Source organism: Microtus oregoni, unplaced genomic scaffold (genome assembly GCF_018167655.1).
Source record: "Microtus oregoni isolate MIOR12 unplaced genomic scaffold, Mior012 000054F_ref0000373, whole genome shotgun sequence".
NCBI lineage: Eukaryota > Metazoa > Chordata > Mammalia > Rodentia > Cricetidae > Microtus > Microtus oregoni.
In genome coordinates, this window is record NW_024543830.1 from 15,187,042 (window position 1) to 15,210,482 (window position 23,441).

The window sequence follows — 23,441 nt, forward strand, 5'->3', positions numbered from 1 at the left end:
TCTTTTCTAGGAAGAGATTTCTTCCCACTGTCTGGTGCCAGCCTTTTCCTTCTCCCAGCAGGAGATTCCTGGAGAAAATTCTAGCTTCTTGGAGTTCATCATTTCAATAGTCTGAAGTCCAGCTTGAGGGACACAGGTGTCTCGTTAGCAATACCTCATTTCTTCCCGGCTGGTCACAAGGATTTCCACAGGGAGAGAAGTTTTCAGGGTGGCATTGTGAGCTTGCTCTGTCCTTGTGTGACCAGCATCCCAAGAACACACACTGATGTCAGAGACGCACAGGAGGCCAGTTCTCATGCAGATAACACCAATTTGTTCCAGTTCCCAGGAGGCCTGAGTGGGAGTCAGTGACCTCCTAGGTAGTCCTTATCTGAACGTCCTGGTCTTGGCCCACTTTCAATGGAGGACACGGTGTTAAATGCCCTTCTTTCTGCACTCACCGTACATCACCAGCTAGGAACTTTTTTTTGTCTTGGATGAAGATTTCTCATGTGCCTGTGGTGGATTGTTGACTGAAGGTGACCGTCTCTCACGCCTTTAGCCTCTAGAGTGGCCTGGGGTTTCTGTCATTGATTGATCCTGAAGTCAATAACATCAAAACAATCAGCACCATAGAGCTTGGGATGCAGTTGCAAATAAGAAGACCCAGGTAGGCATATGATGCCCAGAAGAGACTGTAAAGAGACTAGGAAGCACCAAAGGGTTTTGGGACTTCTCAGATGGTCGAAGGGGTTGATGTTAAGTGTTAAAACCTAGGAGCTCTAATTGGTTCCTTCATAAACACATCACTGCCCAGTGCCTTGGAATACATTTTTTACAAAGTGTAGGAATTGTACCAGAAACTAATATTATTTGAGGAAAGTTTGTTCCACCTGGGACACTAGAGAGCACTCAGAGAGTGTCAGGGATCCCAATAATCCTGTCTCACACTGCTGATTTTGGAATGAAAATCTCAGCTCTGAGTCCAGCACTGGAACGCTCAGGGAGGCTGAGCTTGCTCTAGAGGAACGGATTTTAGCTCGCCCTCCTCCAGGTCAGGTGTGCATTCAAAGCCAAGGGATGAGCCTTCCTGAGAATGACTTGAAAGTGTGACGTTTACAAACACAAAAGCATACAATTTATAGCTTTCAAGAAAAAAAGATCCCATAAAAAAAATCATTAAAAAAAAAAAAGACCCAGGTAGCATCATGCTTCTTTAATTCCTGAACTCGGGAGAGGCAGGCAAATCTCTAGGCCAGCCTGGTCTACTGAGCAGTTCCAGGATAGCCAAGGCTACACAGAGAAACCCTGTCTCAAAAAACAAACAAAAAAAAAAACAAGAAGAAAGAAAGAAAGGAGGGAAGGAGAGAGGGAGGGAGGGAGAGAGAGAGAGAGAGAGAGAGAGAGAGAGAAAGAAAGAGAAAAACTGTGGAATAAGAAGGTTGAAACCCTTGGACATGTTTCATTTTTCTGCTATCTATATGGCTTACTTTATAGATAAAACAGTTTGTTAAGGTGTGATATGATCTAGTAGCAATAGCTCATTGTTCTTTATCATGAAGAGTATGACCATTTCATTTAATCTTACAAATCAAACACGTTTTTATCTGCTACTTACACATAACACATAATGTATTGTGTATGAAATAGAGAATTTACAGAATGGGCCTCACCCATGTTCCTCTTTATTAGACTTAGTTAAAGGCAACAGCACTAACTGATAATAACCTCTTATCTTTGGGAAGATAAAATGTATTTTTCTCCTGACAGAAAACAGATGTTATGAATATGTTATGAATTTAAACTCCAGTATTAAAATCTAGATGATCCGTGTCTGTTCACCTACTGCAGTAAAATAAAATGATCTGTGTGGGGCTTTGTGGGTTTTTTTGTATTGTTTTTGTTTGTTCAGTTCTTAAGCAGAAAGAGTTCTTTTTTAAAACTTACCTTAAAATTAAGTTATGGAAATTCCCTATTTCCACTAACTTTTTATAGTTAATATGGAGAGGACTTAGTCTATGATTCATGAATCTTCAACTGAATTTTAACTACTTGAGAACTGGTGGCCAGCACGTAGGGGACCAGACTAGACACTACCCTGGAAAGAGTTACCGGGAGGGAGTACCTGGAAACTGTCTTGCCCCAGTGGCATCAGGCTACATATATGGAAGGAGAGATGGAGAGCTGGGCACGGGGAAAGGCTAGGCACTCTGGTCCTCTAGGGTAGGGAAGAGTAACTCTTTAGTCAGAAAACTGCTCCCTGTGCAGTCTTCAGCAGGCTGTCCCAGGTCCAGGCACCTCCTCAAGAGACTATGGAGATGGAAGGAAGTCCCACCATCTTTAGTCTGCAAGAGAAGAAAGCAAAACTGCCTGGGCTGTTAAATGTACCTGAACAGGTAGACACGACAGGGGAGTGAGTGGCAGGGAGATGGTATAAGTCTCCGCTAAGCCGGACCAGGGAACCAGGAGCACAGATTTCTCCACGCCAGAAATGGATGTCCTCCCTGAACAGAGATCCCAGTTTCACACTTCCCCACCCCACCCCCCATCAGAACTAAGTTCCAATGCATCCATCTGTCGACCTGTCTCGATGGTCAGGATGTTTCCTTGCTACTCAGTCTCCTCCTTCATGCTAATCTCTTCTGCAAACAGCCTCCCATACACAGCAGAAGAATACTGCATAACTGTGTGGCCACCCATTTGTCCAGTCAAGTTAAGACAAAAAAAAAAAATTAAGCATCTTATTTGTGATAGAAAACCTGACCCTGAATATCAACTAATAACACTGAGCTATAGGGGACGAGTAGATTTGAACTGCGAGCAGCTCATCTTTTAACTGTTGCCTAAGCCCAGGGAGCTGTTGGATAAGCAGAGTTTTACACAGGGAGACTCACAGGCCTTGATCCATCAAGTGGAAATGGTATGCACAGTAACAATTAGCCAAGAATGAAGGGGAAAAGCATCAAAGAGTCCATTATAAACTTCAAAGGTACTGTGAAGTGGAACGATGGCCTCCAAGTGCTTTGTTGACACATGAAAGGGGCCACATGTCTTCCTGGTGACACTGTAAATGTATTCGTAGAACAGGTACACAATCTCTTAAAACACCACACAGCTGGTCTTTCCCTATGCCCCAGACGGTATCCTTTAGAGATCATCGAAAATACAGGAACCAAAAACAGGGAGACGATACATTTAAAGACCATCATACTGGTGTAATGAAAGCTAAAATGTTAGAGGTGCCCAGTAGCATGAAAAGGATTAGGAAAATAGTATTTTATTTATAGGAACAAATACTAGAAGACAGCTAAGTTTCATGAAAGTACATGTAAGCAAAATGCTGATATGTCCCACTTTTAAAAAATATACACCACAGTGGGGCTAGAGAATGGCTTATTAAAGTGATGGGTATACAAGCAGGAGGACCTGAGTTTAGATCTCTAGTACACACTTTAATAAACCAGGCTTGGCCTGGGGACCTGTGATCCCAGTGCTGGGAGACAGAGGCAAGAGGATCCTAGAAGTTCACTCACCAGCCGTTCTAGCCACACAGGGCTTCAGATTTGGGCAATGACCCTGTTTCCAAACTTAAGGTTCAGAGTAATAGAGAAAGGTACCCATTGTTGATCTCTGGTCTCCACATGTTCACACACAGACACTTGCAACTAAACACACATATGTGCACATACATCAGAGAGAGAGAGAGAGAGAGAGAGAGAGAGAGAGAGAGAGAGAGAGAGAAGCTTATGGTCTTTCTTTTCTTTCTTGGGCAAGGGGTCCAAGACAGGGCTCTGTGTATACTGGGCAGATACTCTACCAATGAGTAACACAGCCAACCCTAATATGTTTTAAGTAAAAGGTTAAAGAAAGAATGAGCAGAGGAAGCCCTGAGTGAACAAAGTCCCGAGTGAATGTTATTTTTACACAGGCACAGCTACAAAGAGGACTACAAGACTACAAGGACCACTGCCCATATGGCCCAGGCTCAAGAGGAATGACAAAGCTTTTCTTGGGAGTCGGAGTATTTATGAGCAATTGATCAGTGTGTGCAAAGACTAGCAACTGCTGCTTCTTCCTCCTGGACGTTCACAGCCTAAGAGTGCATAATTACCTAGATTAGCTGACCCTATCCCCTTTCCTGTGCTCTAATAAACAAGCTGATTACCCAGGTTGTGGTGGTGGCAGAAGCCGACCAGATCCTAGCTTCACTATATGTGTGTCTGTTCTTTCTTCACTCCCTCGCTGCCTCTAGTCAGGGTTCTGGACCCAAGCTAGACTAATCCTGGCAAGAACATTAAAGCAGCCACTACTAAAAGGCAAGAGACAATGAAGTGATGTCACTAAATAGCCATTCATCAAGTCCCTACTAGGTTCAGGGTATTTTCTAGGTGGTAAACACTTAAAATACTAGTGAACAAGAAACCAAAATACATGCCATTTTGCCGTTCTCATTCATGGACAGACGCACACAGGAAATGCAAACGGTAAGATATACAATGTGCATATTTTCCACTGATGTGTAACTCCCATGAAATACATGTGCGGCTCTGAAGCATGTACCTGTGTGACTTTGCTATCTGTATTCTTTGTGTAATTGCCATTCAGATCTAGATAAGGAGCATGTCTAGCTCTCCACAAGTTCCTGTCAATAAACAACCCTGCCAAAGTCAACATGCATTTGACCCAATCACACTTCCTATCAAAGCGGAATGATAGTGGATCATCATTATGTCATTGTCAGCATCAGACTATGTCACCGAGACGCATACGTGCTGTGGTCTGGAACATTGCCACATTTATCTTAAATTATGGTATTCTGTTTCATTACATGTTAATGGCTTTATATTAATAAACTACACTTGATTTATTAATTTCCTGCTGAAGAAATTTAAAACTAAGCTGTTTCCCACATTCTTGCACAAGTCTTTCACAGCTTCTGGAAGACAAAAGTCTTGGGTGAAAGGTCACTACTTGCTCAACACTTTACCATTGTCAACATTCCAAAGTGGTTATACACCCAGCAAAACACAAGTTCCATTACTTCATAAACTGCCAGCGATTGCCAGCCTGTTGGATCCTGGTCATCCTAGTGGGTCTATGCTAAGATGTTAGAGTGTATACAATGACTGGCATTTGTTGTGAATTTACGAGCTAATAGACCACTTGGATGTTCATTTTTAGGAAATGCCTGTTCAAGCCTTTGTCTGTTTTGCAATTTTTTTTCTGGTTATTTTGTTTTTGGATAAGAGGTCTTTGTTGAGTAGCCATATTCTCCCAACTGAGCCTGGACTGAATGCCTACCCATAAAGCAGCTCATTCTGGTGCCATGCATGGGAACCGCTGAGACCCTGAAAAAAATCTCCTGGCGACTCGCTCTTTGGTGTGGTTTTTAAATCGTTTTGGGAGTGCGTGACGCAAATGAAGAACTGGTGAGGAAAAATTCTGAGGAGACAAAGCTTCCCACTAACAATGTGTATAAAAGAATGTCACACATGAAGCAACATGAAAGCCAAGCTGGCAGTTGACTTCGAGACCTCGGAAGACCAAAGAGACGGCCTTCAGTATTGAAGCTCCTCTACAAGGGGTTTTGGATCTGTTGGAATTAGGCTTCTCGTCAGCTGTCTGTTGTTATGACAAAATACCAAACAAAAACGACCTAAGGTGGGGGGAATGATTTATTCCAGTTCATGGTTCAGGAGCTACAGTTCAAAGGGGCAGGGAAGGCAGGCAATAGGACTGAGTCCACAGATGCAGCGATAAGCGTTTCTGTCGCAGCACAGCTTGCTCAGAGAAACAGCACGCAGAACAGGGGCGCGGCTACAACGGTCAAAGCAGCCTAGGCTCCTAGCAACCTCCCTCAGATAGACCCTCCCCCAACACCTGCCAGAGTTGTCCAAAGTGGTCATCAGTTGGGAACCAAGTATCCAAACACATGAGCCTGTAAAGGGCACTTTAGCTTTAGAAGGGTACTTTGATCATGGAAAGGAGTGGCAATGGTTTACAGAGCCTATGTGGGGCAGGAATTCGATGAGTAAAAAAAAAAAAGATAACTGTGAAACTTGGGGTCTGGAGCGGGGTGGAAAGAAAGGAGAAGGAAAGGGTGGCTTTGGGGCTGCAGGGGTCCTGGCTGCTCCCCTGGGCTCCTTGCAATCCAAAGAAATCTGGCAACGTAATCATACACCCCACCCAGCCAAGGCTCTACTTGCTGCCCCAAATGGCCATCTTTGTGAACACAGGTCTCGGGAGGAAGCGGCTAGTCTTCATGTATTCTGAGATCTTCTTCAGGCCCTGTGAGCGAGAAGGATGGAGCAGGAGCTAAGGTCAGCGGCCCCACGGGGATAAGCAGCCCCACTCCAGGAGCAGCTTTCCCCATAGGCTCTAGTGTTAGAGTTCTGAATGGGGAACTCTTCAGTTTCCTATAAAGACTCCACAACAGGCTTTGTATCCATATCGATTATGTATATGCTATTATGTATATATGTTACATTATATATATGCTCAGATCACCCACTTGATAATCCAAGATCAGTCTCACTGTGCCTACATGTCAACAAAAGCTGAGGTCCAGAGGTGTTAGGTGGCTTTCTCCTGCTCACACAGCTGGTCCCTGGGACAGGGACTGAGTCAGTCTGGCTCTAGGGCTCCCATTCTGTGTCCTCTCTACCCAGTCGCCTCCTCTCCTCCTGCAGGACACCCCACCACCCCCTGTCTTCACAGACAGGCTCCTTTTCCACAGGGAACATCCTCTTGGCTGGTTTACACAGAAAATACCTGTAACGGGACAAGGAGGTCCAGAACAGGCCAGTGCAGTACACCAGAGAGCCAGGACCTCAACAACTGACCTGGCAAACCCTGGATGAAGTGCACAAGGGGAGGAGGGGGCAGCTCTAATCACTCCTGAAAGTAGAGGTCCAACCTGTTCTCTGTGGAACCTCAGGCCAATCTCACTGTGCCCCAAGCTGCCTCATATCCAGCCCTGCTATATATAGAGACTGCAAAGGGACACCAGGCGTGTTTTGTTCCATCTTATCGGTAGAGCCAGCTCAGATAATTCCTACAGTGTTCAGAGCCCTAGAGCTGACTGTTGTCAAGGAGACGGGAGCCGCAAGCCTTGGGCTGCAGCCCTTGGCTCTTCCATCCTTCCCTACCATGGCCACACAACTCTGGTATACCCCAAGGCCACTGCATCAGGACCAGAGTCAGAGCTGGTGAGAACTAAGATGAGGTATCGCTTGATTTAAAGAGATGCCCAACTAGAAACCCATTGTCCCACCACCTGCAGTTGCCAAGTCTCTGAAAGGAGAGATTATGTGGGTGTTAAGGAGAGTCCGGGGAACTCGTGCAGTGAGGCTGGAGCTTCGATTCCCAGCACCCATCTGACACCATGTCTGTTAGGTCCCCATCTCTCTGCCGTACTCAGTCTCTGAGTGGAGTCCTTTCCGTGTCTCATTGGGCCTGACGCTGAGTCTCATATAGAGGAGGAGGCCAGTGATAGGAGAGAATACAAAACGTCTCCATGGAAACATGGGAAAAGGGAAGAAAAGCCCCACACCGTGCCACACTTTAGGATAAAACCCTGAACAGGGCCCACACACACTCTCAAATCTACTATCAAAGAAACAGCCCTGGGTTTGTCATGTACTCAGATTGGGATCAAATGGAGGGAAGCGTTCTGAAGATCGGGTGTGAGTGTTGTCTACACACGGCTATTTCACACAAATCCTACCAAGCCTCCCTCTCAGAATGCCCATGGCTTACACAGTCCTGCCATGTTCTGCCTTCTCCACAGCACCCTGGGCTATGTAAACCAGACACAAGGGCCCAAGGCTCTTTCTTTTGACAGAAAATAGGAACATAGCCACTGCCTGCTGACCTTAGAGGCCGGATACCAAGGGGAGCTGGGTATCATCTCTGCTAGTAAGGGACTTACCCTCTATAGTCTGTTTTCATATCTATCCAATGGGAATCACAATTTAATCTGCCCTATTGATCATAATGATGAAGTTCACCCTATAGAAAAAAGATGCTGAGCACAGGTCCTGCCAGACTCAATAAATGCCACTGTTTTTGCTGTTTTTAACTTAGATCCAGGACTAAGGATTTATCGGAGGAAGGAAGGAAATTCAAGAAAAAAGAGGATTAGGAGCATCACCTCAAAGCGGGAGATGAAGTCCTTCAGGTTGGGGAATGCGTCCAGGCACTTGGGTTCAAATACTTGGTTCCTCTCCAGGACATCATAAGCGATGAAGTCCACGAAGGTGATCTGCAGGAAGCCGCCAGTGAGTGTACTGGAATCTGGTAACTTAGGAAGAATGGCAGCTCCTCCTCCTGTCCACCCCACTCCTTTTACCTTGTCTCCTGCAAACCACGGCCGCTTGCCCAGGAACTCGGAGTAAAGCCTCATCATTCCCGGGAGTTGCTCCAGGTAGCCTGACTTCAGCTTCTCCTACAGCAGAAAACACGGTGACCACCCTCAGTCAGAAGATTCTGGGCACGGGCTGAGCTCACAGGGCTGTGAAGGCCCCATCTGAGCAGAGGTGTGGCTGCCTTCCAGAGATCAGGCTTTATTCTGTTATGTCATCACTGATTAGATCCCACAGGCACCAGATCCAGTGCCAGAGGTGATGAGAAGGCACACGGGAATACCCTGTCCCTGGGACTCACCACTGATGTCCAGAACCACTCTTGTGGGTCACACTCAGCACTATGTGGACGGGCTCTGGACTCAGGTGTTATGCAGAGTCAAAGAAGCAAAACTAAAGCACTCTGGAAAAGAAGTCGAATGTTCTACACGGTAAAGTGGCAGGAGAAGGGTAGGACTTGGGCGCAGCTTCAAAAATGATGAGATCAACTTGCGAGGGTGAAAGAGACAGGGAGAGAGTTGATTGGCTGCGGATTGCCTATGGGGAACATCTGCTTACCACCTTGGGCATCCTGGGCCTGGCTCTGGGAATCTACTTGGGAAGAGTCCCCAGGTGGTGACGCCCTTCCATTTCCAGGTGGCTCCACTTTTTCCTCATTGTTTGAGAGTGAACTATCGGAGCACCGATGATTTAAGCCAAGTGGAAGCCATAACCCAGGGCAGAAACGGGTAGTCAGAGCTGAGGATTCTAAACATGGTCTTTCCTGCCCAGGTATTGATGCTTGACTGTGCAGGTTTGCACTGGTTGGTAAAGGCAGTAAAGTTCACTGGGAGTTTCATTTGACAAGACTCTGAGGTTCACGGGTCATTCTGTGGGCAGGAATGTGTGTGGAGGGGGGGTGAGTATGTGCACAAGCGCCTGGAGGGGTTGGTTTGTTTTGGTAGCTTTGATTTGGAGACATCTTGCTTTGTAACCAGGAAGGCCTTAGACAGCCCCATCTTAGCTGTGTGGCTGTGCCACATGAAGGCTGCAGTCCCGGGCACCATTTCTAGGTGAACATGGCGAAGAAGATTAGATGCTAAACACACGGAGAAGGTGAGAAGGCAAGGGTACAAGCTCCTGTTCTCCCACCTCACCCAGCCCGGAGCAGGACTCACAAAGTCAGGGTTATAGCAAAGCCGGGCTAGCATCATGCGGTTGTCCATGAGCTGATTTTCCAAAATATCCACAAGGATTCTCTCCTCCTCTGTCTCCCCACCTGCGGCACACACAGCACAGACTCACTCTCAGCATCCCACTGTACCAAGCCCAGGAGGATGGCCACCGTCTCCCACCCTGCAGCCAGCCCACTCACACAGGTTGTGCTTGCGGCCAAGGTAGCGCAGGATGGCGTTGCTCTGGGTGATCTTGTGGGGCCCGTCAATTAAATATGGCAGCTAGAGAGACAAACAGGGAGGGTCAGATGGGGTACGCGGTCCTGGCATCCCTTCCTTGGGTGAGGACAGACATGGGGCCTGACACTCACTGTGCCTGGCATGGGAAAATTTCCATGAACACAATGCACTCGAGTGAAAGACCTGGGATGCAGCCTGTACCAAAAAGATGATGTGGACAACCAGGGGTGGGAGGATGAAAAACCCGACACCGGACCTCCTGATCTGTGCAAAATAGGGACACCATAACCTTCCCCAAACCTCCCTTCCCTGCACCTACATTAGGAAAGTCCAGGCCCAGCTTGAATTTCTCGTTCAGCCATTGGCTTTGGTCATAGTCGGGAGCTGTGGTAGACAAGGTAACATGAAATCAAAGGACCCATGTGTTCAGATCCCTCTCCCAAGACCCTCCCAAGGAATTGAAGACTCTCTGAGACAGCAGACCTGCAAGCTGACTCACACAGTCACAGTCTCACACTGCAAGTTTCAAGGATAAAGAAGTCTATGAGGGCTGTGGGCTCCTCCATCGCTAAAGCTTACAAAATCTTTAGCCAAGTGCTGAAGGGAATGGAACCCAGTTGTATATACAAAGAACCCTCTAATCGTTCATTAGCATCTTCCATTGGTAGAGCAAACTACACGGTTAAGGTTCTATAAGGGGGTATAGTCTAGTTCCAACAAGAAGAGGCAGAGCTGAGCAACAAGGGGCCTAGGCATGGGCCGCTGGGCACCAGTGGGCAGGAGTAGGGTAGGGATCTGACTAGGAAGGTGCAGTCACCATCACCCATGGTGTATCTCTTCTCCTCATAGCTTGAGTCTGTGTATTCCAGGAGCAGGCGGATGGCATGGGCCAGCTGCAACAGACAACCAGAGACAGTGAGATTATTTACCCCCTCCAGATGAGTCCCCATCTCCCTGTACTAATTTTACCATCTCTATGCGTTCTCTGTCTCTCTCTGTCCCTTTCTCTCTCTCTCTCTCTCTCTCTCTCTCCCTCCCTCCCTCCCTCCCTCTCTCTCTCTCTCTCTCTCTCTCTCTCTCTCTCTCTCTCACACACACACACACACACACACACACACACACACACCCCTCCAATAGCATGCCTCCACAGATTGCCTTTCGGAAGACAATCCTCCCCGGCAAACCCATCTACTCTGTGTGTTCTTACGCCTCCTCAAAATCTTACTCTGCTTTTGGACCCTCACTTACCCCGCGGATGTCCCAGTAACCCAGTATCATAGGCATGGTGCTGTGGTCCGAAAAGACAGGGTCAGTGTCAGACTAGGCTCGACGTTCTGAAAGCTGCCAGAAATGGAGGGACCGGGACTTAGCTCTGTCAGTTTTTCAGACCGCCCGCCCCCGGCCCCAGTTTCGACCAATACCGGAGTCCAGCGGGGCGGGCCAAGCCCACCACAAGTGAGAGCCAATGGAGCTTGAGCTCAGATATTACGCAGTGGGTTGGCTGACCCCCTGAAGCAAAAGGCGGGGCTGGACTCCCGGCTCCTCCTTAGTGTCTCTGCTCTCCTCCGTTACCGGGCTGCTGTTCTGTAGCCTCCGGTAGCTGTCAGCCGCACTGCCTAGTGGTGACAATTCAGGAGGCCTGGAACCTTGACAAATGTGCTCTGAGGACAAAATTATCTCTTGTATTGTGAATACATGAAAAGAGAAAAACTGTAAAACATGATAATGTAAATATAGTCATGCATACAAGATAAATCTTTCTAATTAAATTTGCTTCAACTCGGTGTGTTTGTATATGTGTGTGGTGTATGTGTCCTGGAACATGTGGTAAATTTATCTATTTTTTCAGTTTTTTTTATTTTGATATAATACTAGCCTTTGAGAGAATTCATAAAAGAAAAAGCACACACTCGTCTCCTATGAACCCCAGCTGCTCCCTTGTTCAGGTGCTCTCCCCCAAACTAGTCCTCCCTAGCCACCCCCACCTCAGACCCCTCCCAGCGTGAGTACAAAAGCTTATAACCAAGATCCCATTTTGTTTCTCTCCAGCACCATCCTGGGGGTGAGTAAGACCCGGAAGGAGCTGTGGTTTATAATCATCTCTGGTGTGCTGACTCCCCAGCCAGGCCATTCATGTGGACCTGTAATTTATGACAATTGATGGAACATGTTTCTCTTTGCAAGGCTTGATTCCCCAAATTCCTGAGGAACAAGCGCTCTTTGTCTTATGTTTCTTCTTCTTCTTCTTCTTCTTCTTCTTCTCCTTCTCCTTCTCCTTCTCCTCCTCCTCCTCCTCCTCCTCCTCCTCCTTCTTCCTCTTCCTCTTCCTCTCCCTCTTCTTTTTCTTCTTCTTTTTCTTCTTCTTCGTTTGTGATGACTTCAGAGGCTGGCCTTGGAACTCTAGGTAACACAGGGGGGGCCATGAATTAACTTCACTTCTCCTGCCTCAACTCCCAAGTGCTGAGATTAAGGGCATACAGCACCATGCCTATCTCTCTTAGAATGTACCATCAACTCACTCCAATCTTGAGTTTTTAAAAAACGTGTTTTATGTTTGTGTTGGTTTTATTTCATCGTGTTAAAATGTAGCTGAAGAAGAGGAAACCTTCCCTAATTTGCAAAATCATTGTAATGATATATTTTTTTAGGCCTGATTTTTACTAACTTGCAAATCTCAATAACAGAGCAGAGTGAAAAAGATTCCAGGCACAGAAGGTGCCCTTCATGTCTAGAGATCTTGCGAAGGTCACCTGCTCTGGGGGTACCCTTCTTAGTCCTCTAGAATCCTTGTGAACCGGGCACTATTAGGGTCACCAGGCAGTCCTTCTTCTGCAATGGCGAAAGCTCATGTGACATCCAAAGCAAGTGTGACTCAGACTTTATGGAAACCGTACAAGGCCATACAGGGGCCTCACTGGGGAACACTGCAGGTAACCACTAGTGAGCATGGGGTGGGCATACCAGGCTCCTCAGCATAGCACAGCCAGTGCCAGACAGGACTGTCAGGCCAGCCTCAGGGACAGTCACTTCAGGAGGCCACTTTGTTGAAGGAAAAGAAGGAGCCTAGGCTTTAAAGGGCAAGAACGGGACAGGGATCAGGGACAAAAAGAAGGGTAGACAATACCTTGAGGTCAGGAAGAGGAAAGAAAAAGAGAAAGAGAAGGCAGTGCTGGGCTGGAGGGGAGTGGCTGCTGCTGAGGCCCCAGCTTCACAGGGAGAATGAGGGTCTCACCCACACCTCGTGTCCTGTCACGGCCCTAACTGTTGCCCCAAGCGTCCATATTTAGTGGCCATCTTTGTGAGCATAGGTCTGGAAGAAGCAACTGGTCTTCGTGCAAGCAGGGGTCTGCTCCAGGCCCTGTGAGTGAGGAGATAGTAAAGAGCTCCAGCCTGTGTCCCCACGGGGCTTCCTGGGGCTCCACTCCAGGAGCAGCCTTTCCCTGTGGGCGCTAATGCAGCCTCTTCAATTTCCTGTAAAAAAGGGGAGACCTGGCGGGGGGGGCGGGGGGGCGGGGGTTCCTCATACATAGAGAGTCAGAAAACTCACTTAATAATCCTGCAGGTTCTATCAGACCATGACTAGCTATCAGCAAAAGCTGAGGTCCATAGGTGTTAGGTGGCTTTCTCCTGCTCACACAGCTGGTCCCTGGGACAGGGACTGAGTCAGTCTGGCTCTAGGACTCCCATTCAGTGTCCTCTCTACCCAGTCACCTCCTCTCCTCCTGCAGGACACCCCATCACCCCCTGTCTTCACAGACATATTCCTTCTCCACAGGGAACATCCTCCTGTTGCATACCTGTAACAGGACAAGGAAGTCCAGAACAGGCCAGGACAGCAGACCAAAGAGCCCAGACCTCAACAACTGACCTGCCAAACCCTGGATGAAGTGCACAAGGAGAGAAGGGGCATCCTGGAGTGTTGATCCAGCTCTAATCACTCCTGAAAGTAGAGGTCCAACCTGTTCTATGTGGAACCTCAGACCAATCTCACTGTGCCTCAAGCTGCCTCATATCCAGCCCTGCTACAGAGGACCGTGCAAAGGGACTCTGGGCACTGGATGTGTTTTTGTTCCATCTTACCAGGAGAGCCAGCTCAGATAATCCCTACAGCGTTCAGAGCCCTAGAGTCGTAGGCCTTGGGCTGTAGCCCTCAGCTCTCCAGTCCATCCCTCCCATAACCGTGCCAACATTTGCACAATCACCAAGGCTATTCCTGTATCAGAACCAGAGCCAAATAGAATCTGAGAAAGCAGAACATTTGATGGAGGGACAACTTCGGACCACAAACCTATTGTGCTGATGCCTCCAGTAGCCGAGTACATATCAAATGGACTCGAAGACCCATTGTGAAGTGGTGAAGGCTACTGTGACCCCCGGTAGCCAGGTGACTTGTATGCCTCTTGCTCTTTGCTGTACTTAGCCACCGAATGGTGGGTCATCTTTGCATGGCTCGCTCTGCTTCATACAGAGAAGATAATTGAGTATCAGTGAAAATACATACATAATCCCATCTCACAGATAGGAAACAAGCCACGCAGAGGATGAAGGGAGAAAAACTTGAGAATGAAGGACACTGTTCCATTTGATTTCAGGATTAAAATCTTCCAACCAGGGAGCTGGAGAGATGGTTCAGTGATTACAAGTGATGGCTACGCAACTATGAGGACCTGAGTTCTGATCCCAGTGTCCATGAAACAAGCTAGGCATAGGTCCATGCCGAGCGTTAAGGAGTGGGATGGGGCTTAGCCGGAGTTGGTTGAAAACCATGAGCTGAACTTTTCGGTTCAGATAGAGATGATGCCTCAAACAGAAAAGGTGGGAAGAGCTAGAGGAGCCCTGATGTCCTCCCAAGTCCCTGTGCATGCTTACAAAATGCACACACACGTACAAGCATAGATATACACACACAAATTCTTCCAACTGGACTCCTACATGTCTACTCAAATCTAGCACCAACTATATCTCTTGGGTCTCAGTACTTCTCCACTTGGGGCTATAAGTCAGTAGGATATTCTGTAGATGGAGCATGAAGACTGTCTGTCTGTGAACCTCTGCTTGTCCCCCACAACTCACAGCTGGTCCTATTCACACACACTGTGCTTTGTACGATATAGCACAAGATGGCACCATTTTAGGTGATCTTGTGACTGGTCATAGCACACTACCTCAACCGCGGGATGAGTCTGATCTCTGCCTCACTTGTAGAGGGGGAATCTCTTGCCTTGGTTTGGACTTGTTTTTGTTCTCTCCTTCCTGTACTTTAGATATCACTTCATCTAAGGACAGGAGTGCCAGACCCAGCACCCAGGCAGGGAGCGTGTCTCTCCCTCGCAAAGGGCCCTTGCAGATAGCATAGCCCTGAACAGAGAAGGATTACAAGTGACCAGTGTCCTCTCACAAATTGACTAGGCCCTTTGTTCTTCCAGAAATCCTTATCCAGAAATGTCCTTGGGACGTTTTAACAAGAAATACAAAAACACGCAATCTCTCTTAGTTGGCTAGGGGGTATCAGCTGGCCTTGTACCCATTTTCTCCTATAACACCACTCCCCGCTCCAAGTTTGTCGTCCCAAGAGACCTTCAAAGCCCAGAACTCCACACTTCAGACCCCACCACGCTGTGCTTCCTCCCTTCCTGTGGGTGTTGATAAGGTCTGGCCTGAGAGCAGTTTGGCTCAACGCTTCCCTTGTGAGCTGCTTTCACCTCTCAAACCCTAAACCCCAACAAAGAGGAAGCACCCTAGGGAATGGAGGGACCATGGGTGAAAGGAGGCTGAGACCTTGAAAGACTCCATGGAGCAGAGTTGCTCAATCCCCTGGATTCTCCCCATAAGAGGAGATAAACTAGGGGCAGGTTCTTGCAGAGGGCATTCCAGGCACCTTCCTGTCACACACTCTGCCTCCTATCCACCCAGAAGTGAAGATAGTCTCTACCATATGCTCTGACAATCATAATATTCTGCCTAAGCACATGGGGCCACGCATACATATACACATACACACATAACATATATGCATATGTGTGTATTCATGAACTTCAAATTACTTTGCATATGCATCCAGAAAAGGAATTAGTGAATCATATTGTAATTTTTTTTAAAGGAAATAATTACCAACAGTTTAATTTCCACAGTAGCTGCAACATTTTCTATTCTTAGGGGCAAGACAAAATTCTTCCAATTACCCCACATAATCACCCAGTTTGCCATCTTGACCATGACGGCTTGACAGTGGCTAATTTGATGTGTGTGAGGCATATCTTCAATGTAGTTTTGTTTGTTCAGTGATAAGTGATTTTGAGCAACTTTTATGTGTTTACTGTCAATTGTACATCTCCTCTAGAAAATTGTTTGTTCAAGTCTTTGGCCCAGGTGTGAGTTATTCGGATCCTTTTGCTGCAGTAACCCTGTGTCTACAGTTTTGTTCATCAGAACACAGCCAGATCGATTCATTACGTGGAGTTTAATACCCAGCAGAGATATTAAAAATGACCCAGGAAAGGAGCGGGAAGTGACTCCCTTTACAAAGTACTTGTATGTCGTGCAAGTACAAGGACCTGAGTTGTCAAGCCAAGTGCTGCTGTGATAAGAACTTAGACTCCCCAAGCTGGGGAGATGGGGACTCTCCGGACTTACTCTGTACACGGCTTACCCGAACCAGTGAGTGCCAGGTTCAGAGAGAGATCTTAAGAGAGCCTGAGGAGGATACCTGATGTCATCCGCTGACCTGCACGTCCAGGCACGTGTGCACACGAGGCCAGGGCTATTCATGGAAAGTGTTTTCTAGCTTCTGCTATAGAACGATAACAATATTAGTCTGGTTTAATATTTCTGTCTTCTTCACTTTTATATATGCCCATTAACTTCTCTTTTTCCTGTTGCTGTTGTGTCTGGGCTTCAGTTAGTGTTTAGTGAAGGTTGGCTGAGAAGGGTGCTGATCTCTTCGATGAGCACAGGAAATAATCTCTTCTCCGATCTCACAGGCTCTACCTTCATTTAATCACTTTTTCCACCGTGATCCTCACATCCTGTCTATGATTATTTCTCAACTGCTGTGGTAGCAGCTGGAACTGGGCATAGGGACAGTGCCCAGGAGGCTGTCCTCCAACCTGCTGCTAGTTATAGATAGGAAGTGCTTGACAAAGGCCAGGATCCGGGAGCCGGCTGCCCTCAAGGATACTGCTCACTGGATGCTTCTTCAGTGAACCCAGTGCCTTTGTGGGTGACCTGACGGCGCCTGTGGGTGACCTGATGGCACCTCTAGTGACCCAGGTTGCTCCAGGGCCTGGGAAAACAGACCTGCCCATCTCCAGCTGCTCAAGGAAACTGATGCCTCTTTTTATCCCCCTGTTTATTTATTTTTCCAAGACAGGGTTTCTCTGTAGCTTTGGAGCCTGTCCTGCACCTATCTCTTGTAGACCTGGCTGGCCTCAAATTCACAGAGATCCACCAGCCTCTGCCTCCCGAGTGCTGGGATTAAAGGCGTGTGCTGCTACCACCTGGCTTAATTGAAGCCTTTTAAGTGCTTCACCTGGGTCTCTGGGTCAGACCACAGCACCTCCACATGGAAAATTCTTCTGTACCTCATTCTATGCCTTCTCCAGAACCATTGGTATTTCCAGAGCTTTTCCTCCAAACACTGGTACAAACATCTCTAAAAAGCAAACCTTCACAATTTCCTGAACATTAACAATGTGCCAGGCACCGCCATACATTTCAACAAGGCCAGGATCCGCCCTCGATGAGCGATGATTGGATTTGTTGACGATCCCACAACACAATCACCAACAATAGGGAATATTTATAGCAAAACATCTTGGAGAGAGAGATGACTTCCAGGCGAGGCCAGATGTTGAACCTGGAGCCTGCTCACCCTCTGCCCACCAGCCCGGCACCTCTCTGACACAGGCTTAGAGGTGCACGTGGCCAACAGAGGTACTGCACACTGCAGAATGATGGGTGAGGGACTCCTATAAGAAACCCAGGTGAACACTGTCAGGGGACATTGTGATCTCTCTCTTTTAAAGATTTATTTATGCGTGTGTGTCTGCATGCCTAAATTCACGTGCACCAGGTGAACACTGTCAGGGGACATTGTGATCTCTCTCTTTTAAAGATTTATTTATGCGTGTGTGTCTGCATGCCTAAATTCACGTGCACCAGGTGAACACTGTCAGGGGACATTGTGATCTCTCTCTTTTAAAGATTTATTTATGCGTGTGTGTCTGCATGCCTAAATTCACGTGCACCAAGTGTATTTGAAAGTCCAAGGAGGCAACAGACAGCATCAAATTCCCTGGAACTGGGCTTACAGGTCATTGCATGCCGCCACGCGGGTGGTAGGAACCAAACCCAGATCTTACACAAGAACAGGAAGTGCCCTTAACAGATTAGCCATATTTCCCACCCCTGTGCATGATCTTACCTCCTCCTGCCTGAAAGCCCACCTCCCCCCATGTTTCCATCACCCACCTGTTCTCATGAACAACAGAACAAGGGTGCACATCAATGCAGTCCCTCCGGCGAATTGCAGAAAATAAGACAGGACACGAAGCAAGCGTGGCTCATACTTTACTAGAGATCAAACAAGGTCGGCCATCCCACTCTGAGGAGCGAACCTGTACACCAGGCAGTATGGATCTTTGGGCAATAACCCAGCTTCCACAAGCAATAGAATGGCTGTCTATCTAGTAAGAAACACGACAGAAACAAGTAAGAAAAGGAAGGGTCTTTGCGAAGGATGGGAGCTGAAATTTCAAGGCTTGCGTGAAAAGAGGCGGTGCGAAATGGGAGGCAAGGATTTGTGTAGAGGGGGATAACAAAAGACAGAGAAAGGAATGGAGGACTGGGGCACAGAAGTTACTGGAAGTTAGCTGCCCCGTTGGTGTCCGGGGTGCCAGGGGCACTGACAGATCTTCCCTGCCAGCACCAGCAATGTGGGTCCTACTTGTTACCCCACATGGCCTGTTTTAAGTACAAAGGGCTCGGGAGGAAGCGGTTGCTCTTCATATAGGCAGAGATCTTCTTCAGGCCCTACAGGCAGGAATGAGAAAGCAGGCTCTCAGGTGGGCAAACTCACTCTAGGAACATCCAAGAGAGTTTAAAATCCAGATGCAGAAAATCCATCCAACCACCCTGCAAAATCAGTCCCACCATCACCATTTAGCAGGGATGCTGAGGTACCCAGAGGTGAAGAAACTTCCTCACTCTCCCATGCTCTGTGCCTGCCACTCTGCTCTCTGCACTCCCCCCTGCATCCCATAGAGGGCACTGTGACTCCTGGCTGGATTGCCAAGTCTATAATGAAAAGAAGCAAGGATCCAGAAAACCAAAAGGGCCGAGTACTTGCACATATGGCTTAGAAGAGAGTCTAGGTTCTACCCAGGGATTCAGCAAACCCTGAATGTGAACGGAGAGGGGTAAGGGGTCTGCAAGGAGTGGCCAGCTCCAACTCTCGCCTGAAGCTTCTTTTGAGCCCTGGGCACACTCTCCCTGAGCCCCAGCTAACCTCATCTCTAGCTCTGATTCAGGAGAGTGTGTTACAGGGCACCTCAGCAAAGAATGCACAGATCATTTTTAAAGACCAACAGAGAGCTGGAGCTACCAGCCCCCAAGGAGCCACAGCCATCTATCTGTGCTCAGAACAAGGGCTTCTCCGCAAACACCCCACTCCTCTGCCAGGTCAGTTCTTACACACTCCCAAGACCACTCTACGTGGACCAGAACTGAAAAATGAACGCATCCCTTCATGGAGAGTGGAGAAGGAGAAACACTTCCAGGCCAAGAGCTGTTGCTATGCTAATGGCTCTAATTTTCAAATCTGGTCTTGTTCATGTGAAACCAGAAAATTCAGCATGGCTCTGAGTCACTGTGAGATGGGTGCCAGGCAATTACTAATATACATGCATCTCTGCCATGCTTACTGCTTTCAGCTGCACCCAGTCCCACAATGGAGGGACATTTTTGCATGTCCTGTTGGGCCACACACAGGGGAGAATCAAAGAAACTGAATAAAAATAAAAGTATGGCCTCGTTTCATAGAGGAACATAAGATATGAAAGAAGAGGGGGAGGCAAGAGTACACCCACCGACAGAACTCAAGATAAGTTCATCCCCGGGAGCGGGCCGGGATCACCCTGCTTCCCTAGTCATAAACAAGGCCGACTGCATCATTCTGCAGGCCAGGTGTGACCACTGAGTATGTTTTGGTTCTGCACATCAGTCTGCCTTGGTCTCTGCCCAATGGTTGCAGGAACAAACACATTCTTCACATGTTCTGCATGCCACAGGTCCTGAGCAGGAAACCCATGCTGTACAAAGGCCTGACTTTCCCTTTTGCACAAATCAGAGACGCACTGAATGCTGCCTTTAGAAGCCAAAGGCAGTCAGGAGCCCAGAACAGTCTCTGCTGGAACTAGGACCTTGAGCAAACAGCTTGTTCTCCACAGTCTCAGATCCCTTATTAGTCCAGTGGGACATCTAATTCTATCCAGTTTACTATTGCAATGACAAATTGACTCCACAAACCTAAGAGGCTGAACATGGGTCCTGGCAGAAAGCCAGGGCTCAATAGATCCTTCTTATTCTTCTTTTAACCCTCAGAACTAGAGAAGTATCCTAGAAAGGGGGAAGGAAAGGGCATCCAAGAAGAAAGGGGATCAGGACATCACCTCAAAGCGGGCCACAAAGTCCTTCAGGTTGGGGAAGGCATCCAGGCACGTGGGCTCAAATATACGGTGCTGGTCCAGGACATCATAGACGAGGAAATCCGCAAAGGTGATCTGCAGGAAGCGGGGTCAGTGGGATGGGACCTGGTAGCCTGGAAACAATGGCGGCTCCTCCTCCACCTCCTCTTCCTCCTCCTCCTCCTCCACCTCCTCCTCCTCCTCCTCCTCCTCCTCCTCCTCCTCACCATTTACCCTCCTTACCTTGTCCCCTGCAAACCATGGCCGCTGACTCAGGAACTCAGAGTAGAGCTTCAACTGACCTGGGAGGCTCTTCAAAAACTCTGGCTTCCGTTTCTCCTGAAGCAGAAAACAGCTGTCACACCCTCATTCAGGCCCCAATGGAGGAAGAGTGGCCTCACAGGGCTGTGCAAAGGAGCAGGCTCCTTAATAAGACTGGGCTATCACCGTCTGATGTCTCACTGTTTGCATGGTTAGACTCCTGTCTGCTAACGGGCCTCATCTCTCAGGGATGATCAGAAGTTAGATGGGAATGACACACTGTCCCTGCATCTGTCACGACTGATATCTAACCTAGGACTTCGTGGGTATCTCATGCTTCTTGATCGAGAGGGCCAGTAGAAGCAGAAAAGCAAAGTACTTAACCATTTCAAGAGAAGAGAAGAAGTGAGTTCTAAGAGATGGTACGAGGACAAATCCTCAAACATCGAGTAGGGCAAATACAGTTGAACAGGGTCGGATGTTGCAAGGGACAGTGGTCCTCCGGCCGACCATAAGCTGCCTTTTAGCAAGAGGCCCTCACTTTTGCTCCTACTGGGGACTCAGCTGCAGGAAAGCTGTTGGGTATGTTCCTGAACGCCCATGACTTCTTTCGCTCTGGCTTTCATCTGTCAACTCCAGGAGTGGTAGTTGGTGTGTGAACTGGACAAGGAGGTACAAGCTCAAAGTTGGAGAGAACTGAACCCAGGAATTCACTCTGTAGGAAATGAGTTTCCAACCGTGGGTGTCATGACAACACCTCGCAACTTCTTGCAATTGATACATAGTGTTCATTGACAAAATGGGGGTGAGTTGGCAGCTCAACATGTTGTTAGGATAGGAAAGCCTGGGAAATCAGTATGGGTGGGTTCAAATTCCAGAGGAACAGTGTGGATGTGAACACAAGCCCTTCACTCCTCCTGCACACCCAGCCTGCGTCACAGCGTGGGAACTCACAAAGTCACAGCTGTGGATGTGAACGTAAGCTCTTCACTCCTCCTGCAAACCCAGCCTACGTCACAGAGTGGGAACTCACGAAGTCAGGGCTGTAGCAGAGCGTGCCCATCTGAATGCGGGTGTCCATGACCTGTTTCTCCACAATGTCCACACGAACCCTCTCCTCCTCCGTCTCTCCACCTGCAGCACACACAGCACACAGCCTCAGCACCCCACCCCAGACAAGCCCAGGGGGATGACCTCCATGCCCCACCCTGCAGCCAGCCCCACTCACACAGGTTGTGCTTGCGGCCAAGGTAGCGCAGGATGGCGTTGCTCTGAGTGATCTTGTGGGGCCCATCAATTAAGTAGGGCAGCTAGAAAGACAAGCAGGGAGAGTTAGATGTGATGAGGGGTCCATCCATCCCTTCCCTGGGTGGGGACAGACATGGGGTCTGACATTCAGTGTGCCTTCTATGAATACACTGCACACCGAACGAAAGAGAGCTGGGGCACAGCCCATCACACTGCCCAGCCACCAGGAATGGGAGCAGGGGAACAGAAGCTTTGACCCCAAACCCCCTCATCCAGGCAAAGAAATGAGGTGAGGACGCCATGCCTTCCCCAAACTTCCCTTCCCTGCACCTACATTGGGAAAATCCAGGCCCAGCTTGAATTTGTCATTCAGCCACTGGCTTCGATCATAATCAGGAGCTGTAGACAAGAGGATGTGAAAAAAAAGATCATCTGCCTCTAAGCCTCCTTCCCCAGAACCCTTCCAAGGAGGGCAGGACCCCTGGTGCAGGGAATATGCAGTCTGACCCAGTAACCCTTCCATCCCAGAGCTGTGCGCTTGAATAGGGCCTTAAGGGCTGTAGGCCTTACATAGCCAAGGCTTACAAAAGCACTAGGCCAGTGCTGGGTGAACCTCACCCGATTAGAGCCAGAAAAGGGCCAACATCCCACAACCAAGATTCTGTGTTGTAAAGCAAAGCTGCACCCTCAAAGAAGTCTCTAGAAGGGATACGCTCTGGGTTCGTCTGGAGGAGAGCTACGGAGCTGAGAAACAGGGAGCTAGGCAGAAGCCGCTGGGCACCAATGGGCTGAGCTGGGGGAAGAACCTGGCCAGAAGAGCGTCATTACCGTCCCCCATGGCATATCTCTTCTCTTCGTAGCTTGTCTCTGTGTATTCCAGGAGCAGGCGGATGGCGTGACCCAGCTGAGAGAGACGGCCGGTAACAAAAGTCACAGTTAGTGAGATTCTAAATGTGTGCCTTCGCCTCCTCTAGGAAAGCCTCCCCACCTTTTACTACAAAGAGAGGTGGGGGAGAGGGAGGGAGGCAAGGGGAGGGGACCGACTGCGCAGGGTGGTTCTGACAGAGGCAGGTAAAAGGCTCAAGAGAATCTTCCTTTGTGTTCTGACCCTAGGCTCTTCCCACCTAGCGACCCAACCTTTCACTCACACCACGGATATCCCAATAGCCCAGAGTCACGGGCATGATTTCTAGTCCAGCCTTGGAGACTGTGCAGTCAGGCCACGGTCAGAAAAGACTCCTCTTTCAGATAGCGGTGCCCAGCATCAAGTGTCTGAAAAACGCTTCCAGAGCAGCTCTGCCCCGCCCCTAAACGAGACAACCACCCAACCATAAGGCCCAGCCCACCATGACAGAGGAAATGAAAGCCAATCCAAGCTCAGGAGCTATAATCCGGAGGCGGGTCTAAATTTTCAGATACCAAAGACGATGATTGGCAGACCTGCTCCCTCTGCCCCCTGCTGGATCCTCAGGAAGTTGGCAGTATCCCTGGAGACGAGCTAGCTAGGACCGGTT

At 48.4% G+C, this 23,441-nt stretch overlaps 2 protein-coding genes across 2 annotated transcripts; both read right to left on the reverse strand.

The window, feature by feature from the left end:
• Positions 1–5,636: 5,636 nt before the first annotated feature.
• Positions 5,637–11,127, reverse strand: LOC121437991 (glutathione S-transferase Mu 7). Its single transcript, XM_041638154.1, has 8 exons — positions 10,985–11,127; positions 10,554–10,629; positions 10,056–10,120; positions 9,697–9,778; positions 9,500–9,600; positions 8,330–8,425; positions 8,132–8,242; positions 5,637–6,267 (listed from the first exon to the last, which is right to left on the reverse strand). The coding sequence occupies exons 1-8, from the start codon at positions 11,018–11,020 to the stop codon at positions 6,178–6,180; spliced, it is 657 nt and encodes a 218-aa protein (XP_041494088.1). The 5' UTR covers positions 11,021–11,127; the 3' UTR covers positions 5,637–6,177.
• A 7,170-nt stretch (positions 11,128–18,297) lies between these two features.
• Positions 18,298–23,223, reverse strand: LOC121437892 (glutathione S-transferase Mu 6). Its single transcript, XM_041638009.1, has 8 exons — positions 23,076–23,223; positions 22,756–22,831; positions 22,262–22,326; positions 21,908–21,989; positions 21,713–21,813; positions 20,662–20,757; positions 20,404–20,514; positions 18,298–18,766 (listed from the first exon to the last, which is right to left on the reverse strand). The coding sequence occupies exons 1-8, from the start codon at positions 23,109–23,111 to the stop codon at positions 18,677–18,679; spliced, it is 657 nt and encodes a 218-aa protein (XP_041493943.1). The 5' UTR covers positions 23,112–23,223; the 3' UTR covers positions 18,298–18,676.
• Positions 23,224–23,441: the final 218 nt, after the last annotated feature.

Excerpts from the sequence above, each read along its gene's own strand:
- LOC121437991 (XM_041638154.1), bottom strand. The coding sequence starts at position 11,020 with ATGCCTATGATACTGGGTTACTGGGACATCCGCGGG. Across the intron at positions 10,121-10,553 it reads GAGATACACCATGGGTGATG|CTCCCGACTATGACCAAAGC; the intron begins GTGACTGCACCT and ends TGTCTACCACAG. Across the intron at positions 9,601-9,696 it reads TGGCCGCAAGCACAACCTGT|GTGGGGAGACAGAGGAGGAG; the intron begins GTGAGTGGGCTG and ends TGTGTGCCGCAG.
- LOC121437892 (XM_041638009.1), bottom strand. The coding sequence starts at position 23,111 with ATGCCCGTGACTCTGGGCTATTGGGATATCCGTGGT. Across the intron at positions 22,327-22,755 it reads GAGATATGCCATGGGGGACG|CTCCTGATTATGATCGAAGC; the intron begins GTAATGACGCTC and ends TCTTGTCTACAG. Across the intron at positions 21,814-21,907 it reads TGGCCGCAAGCACAACCTGT|GTGGAGAGACGGAGGAGGAG; the intron begins GTGAGTGGGGCT and ends TGTGTGCTGCAG.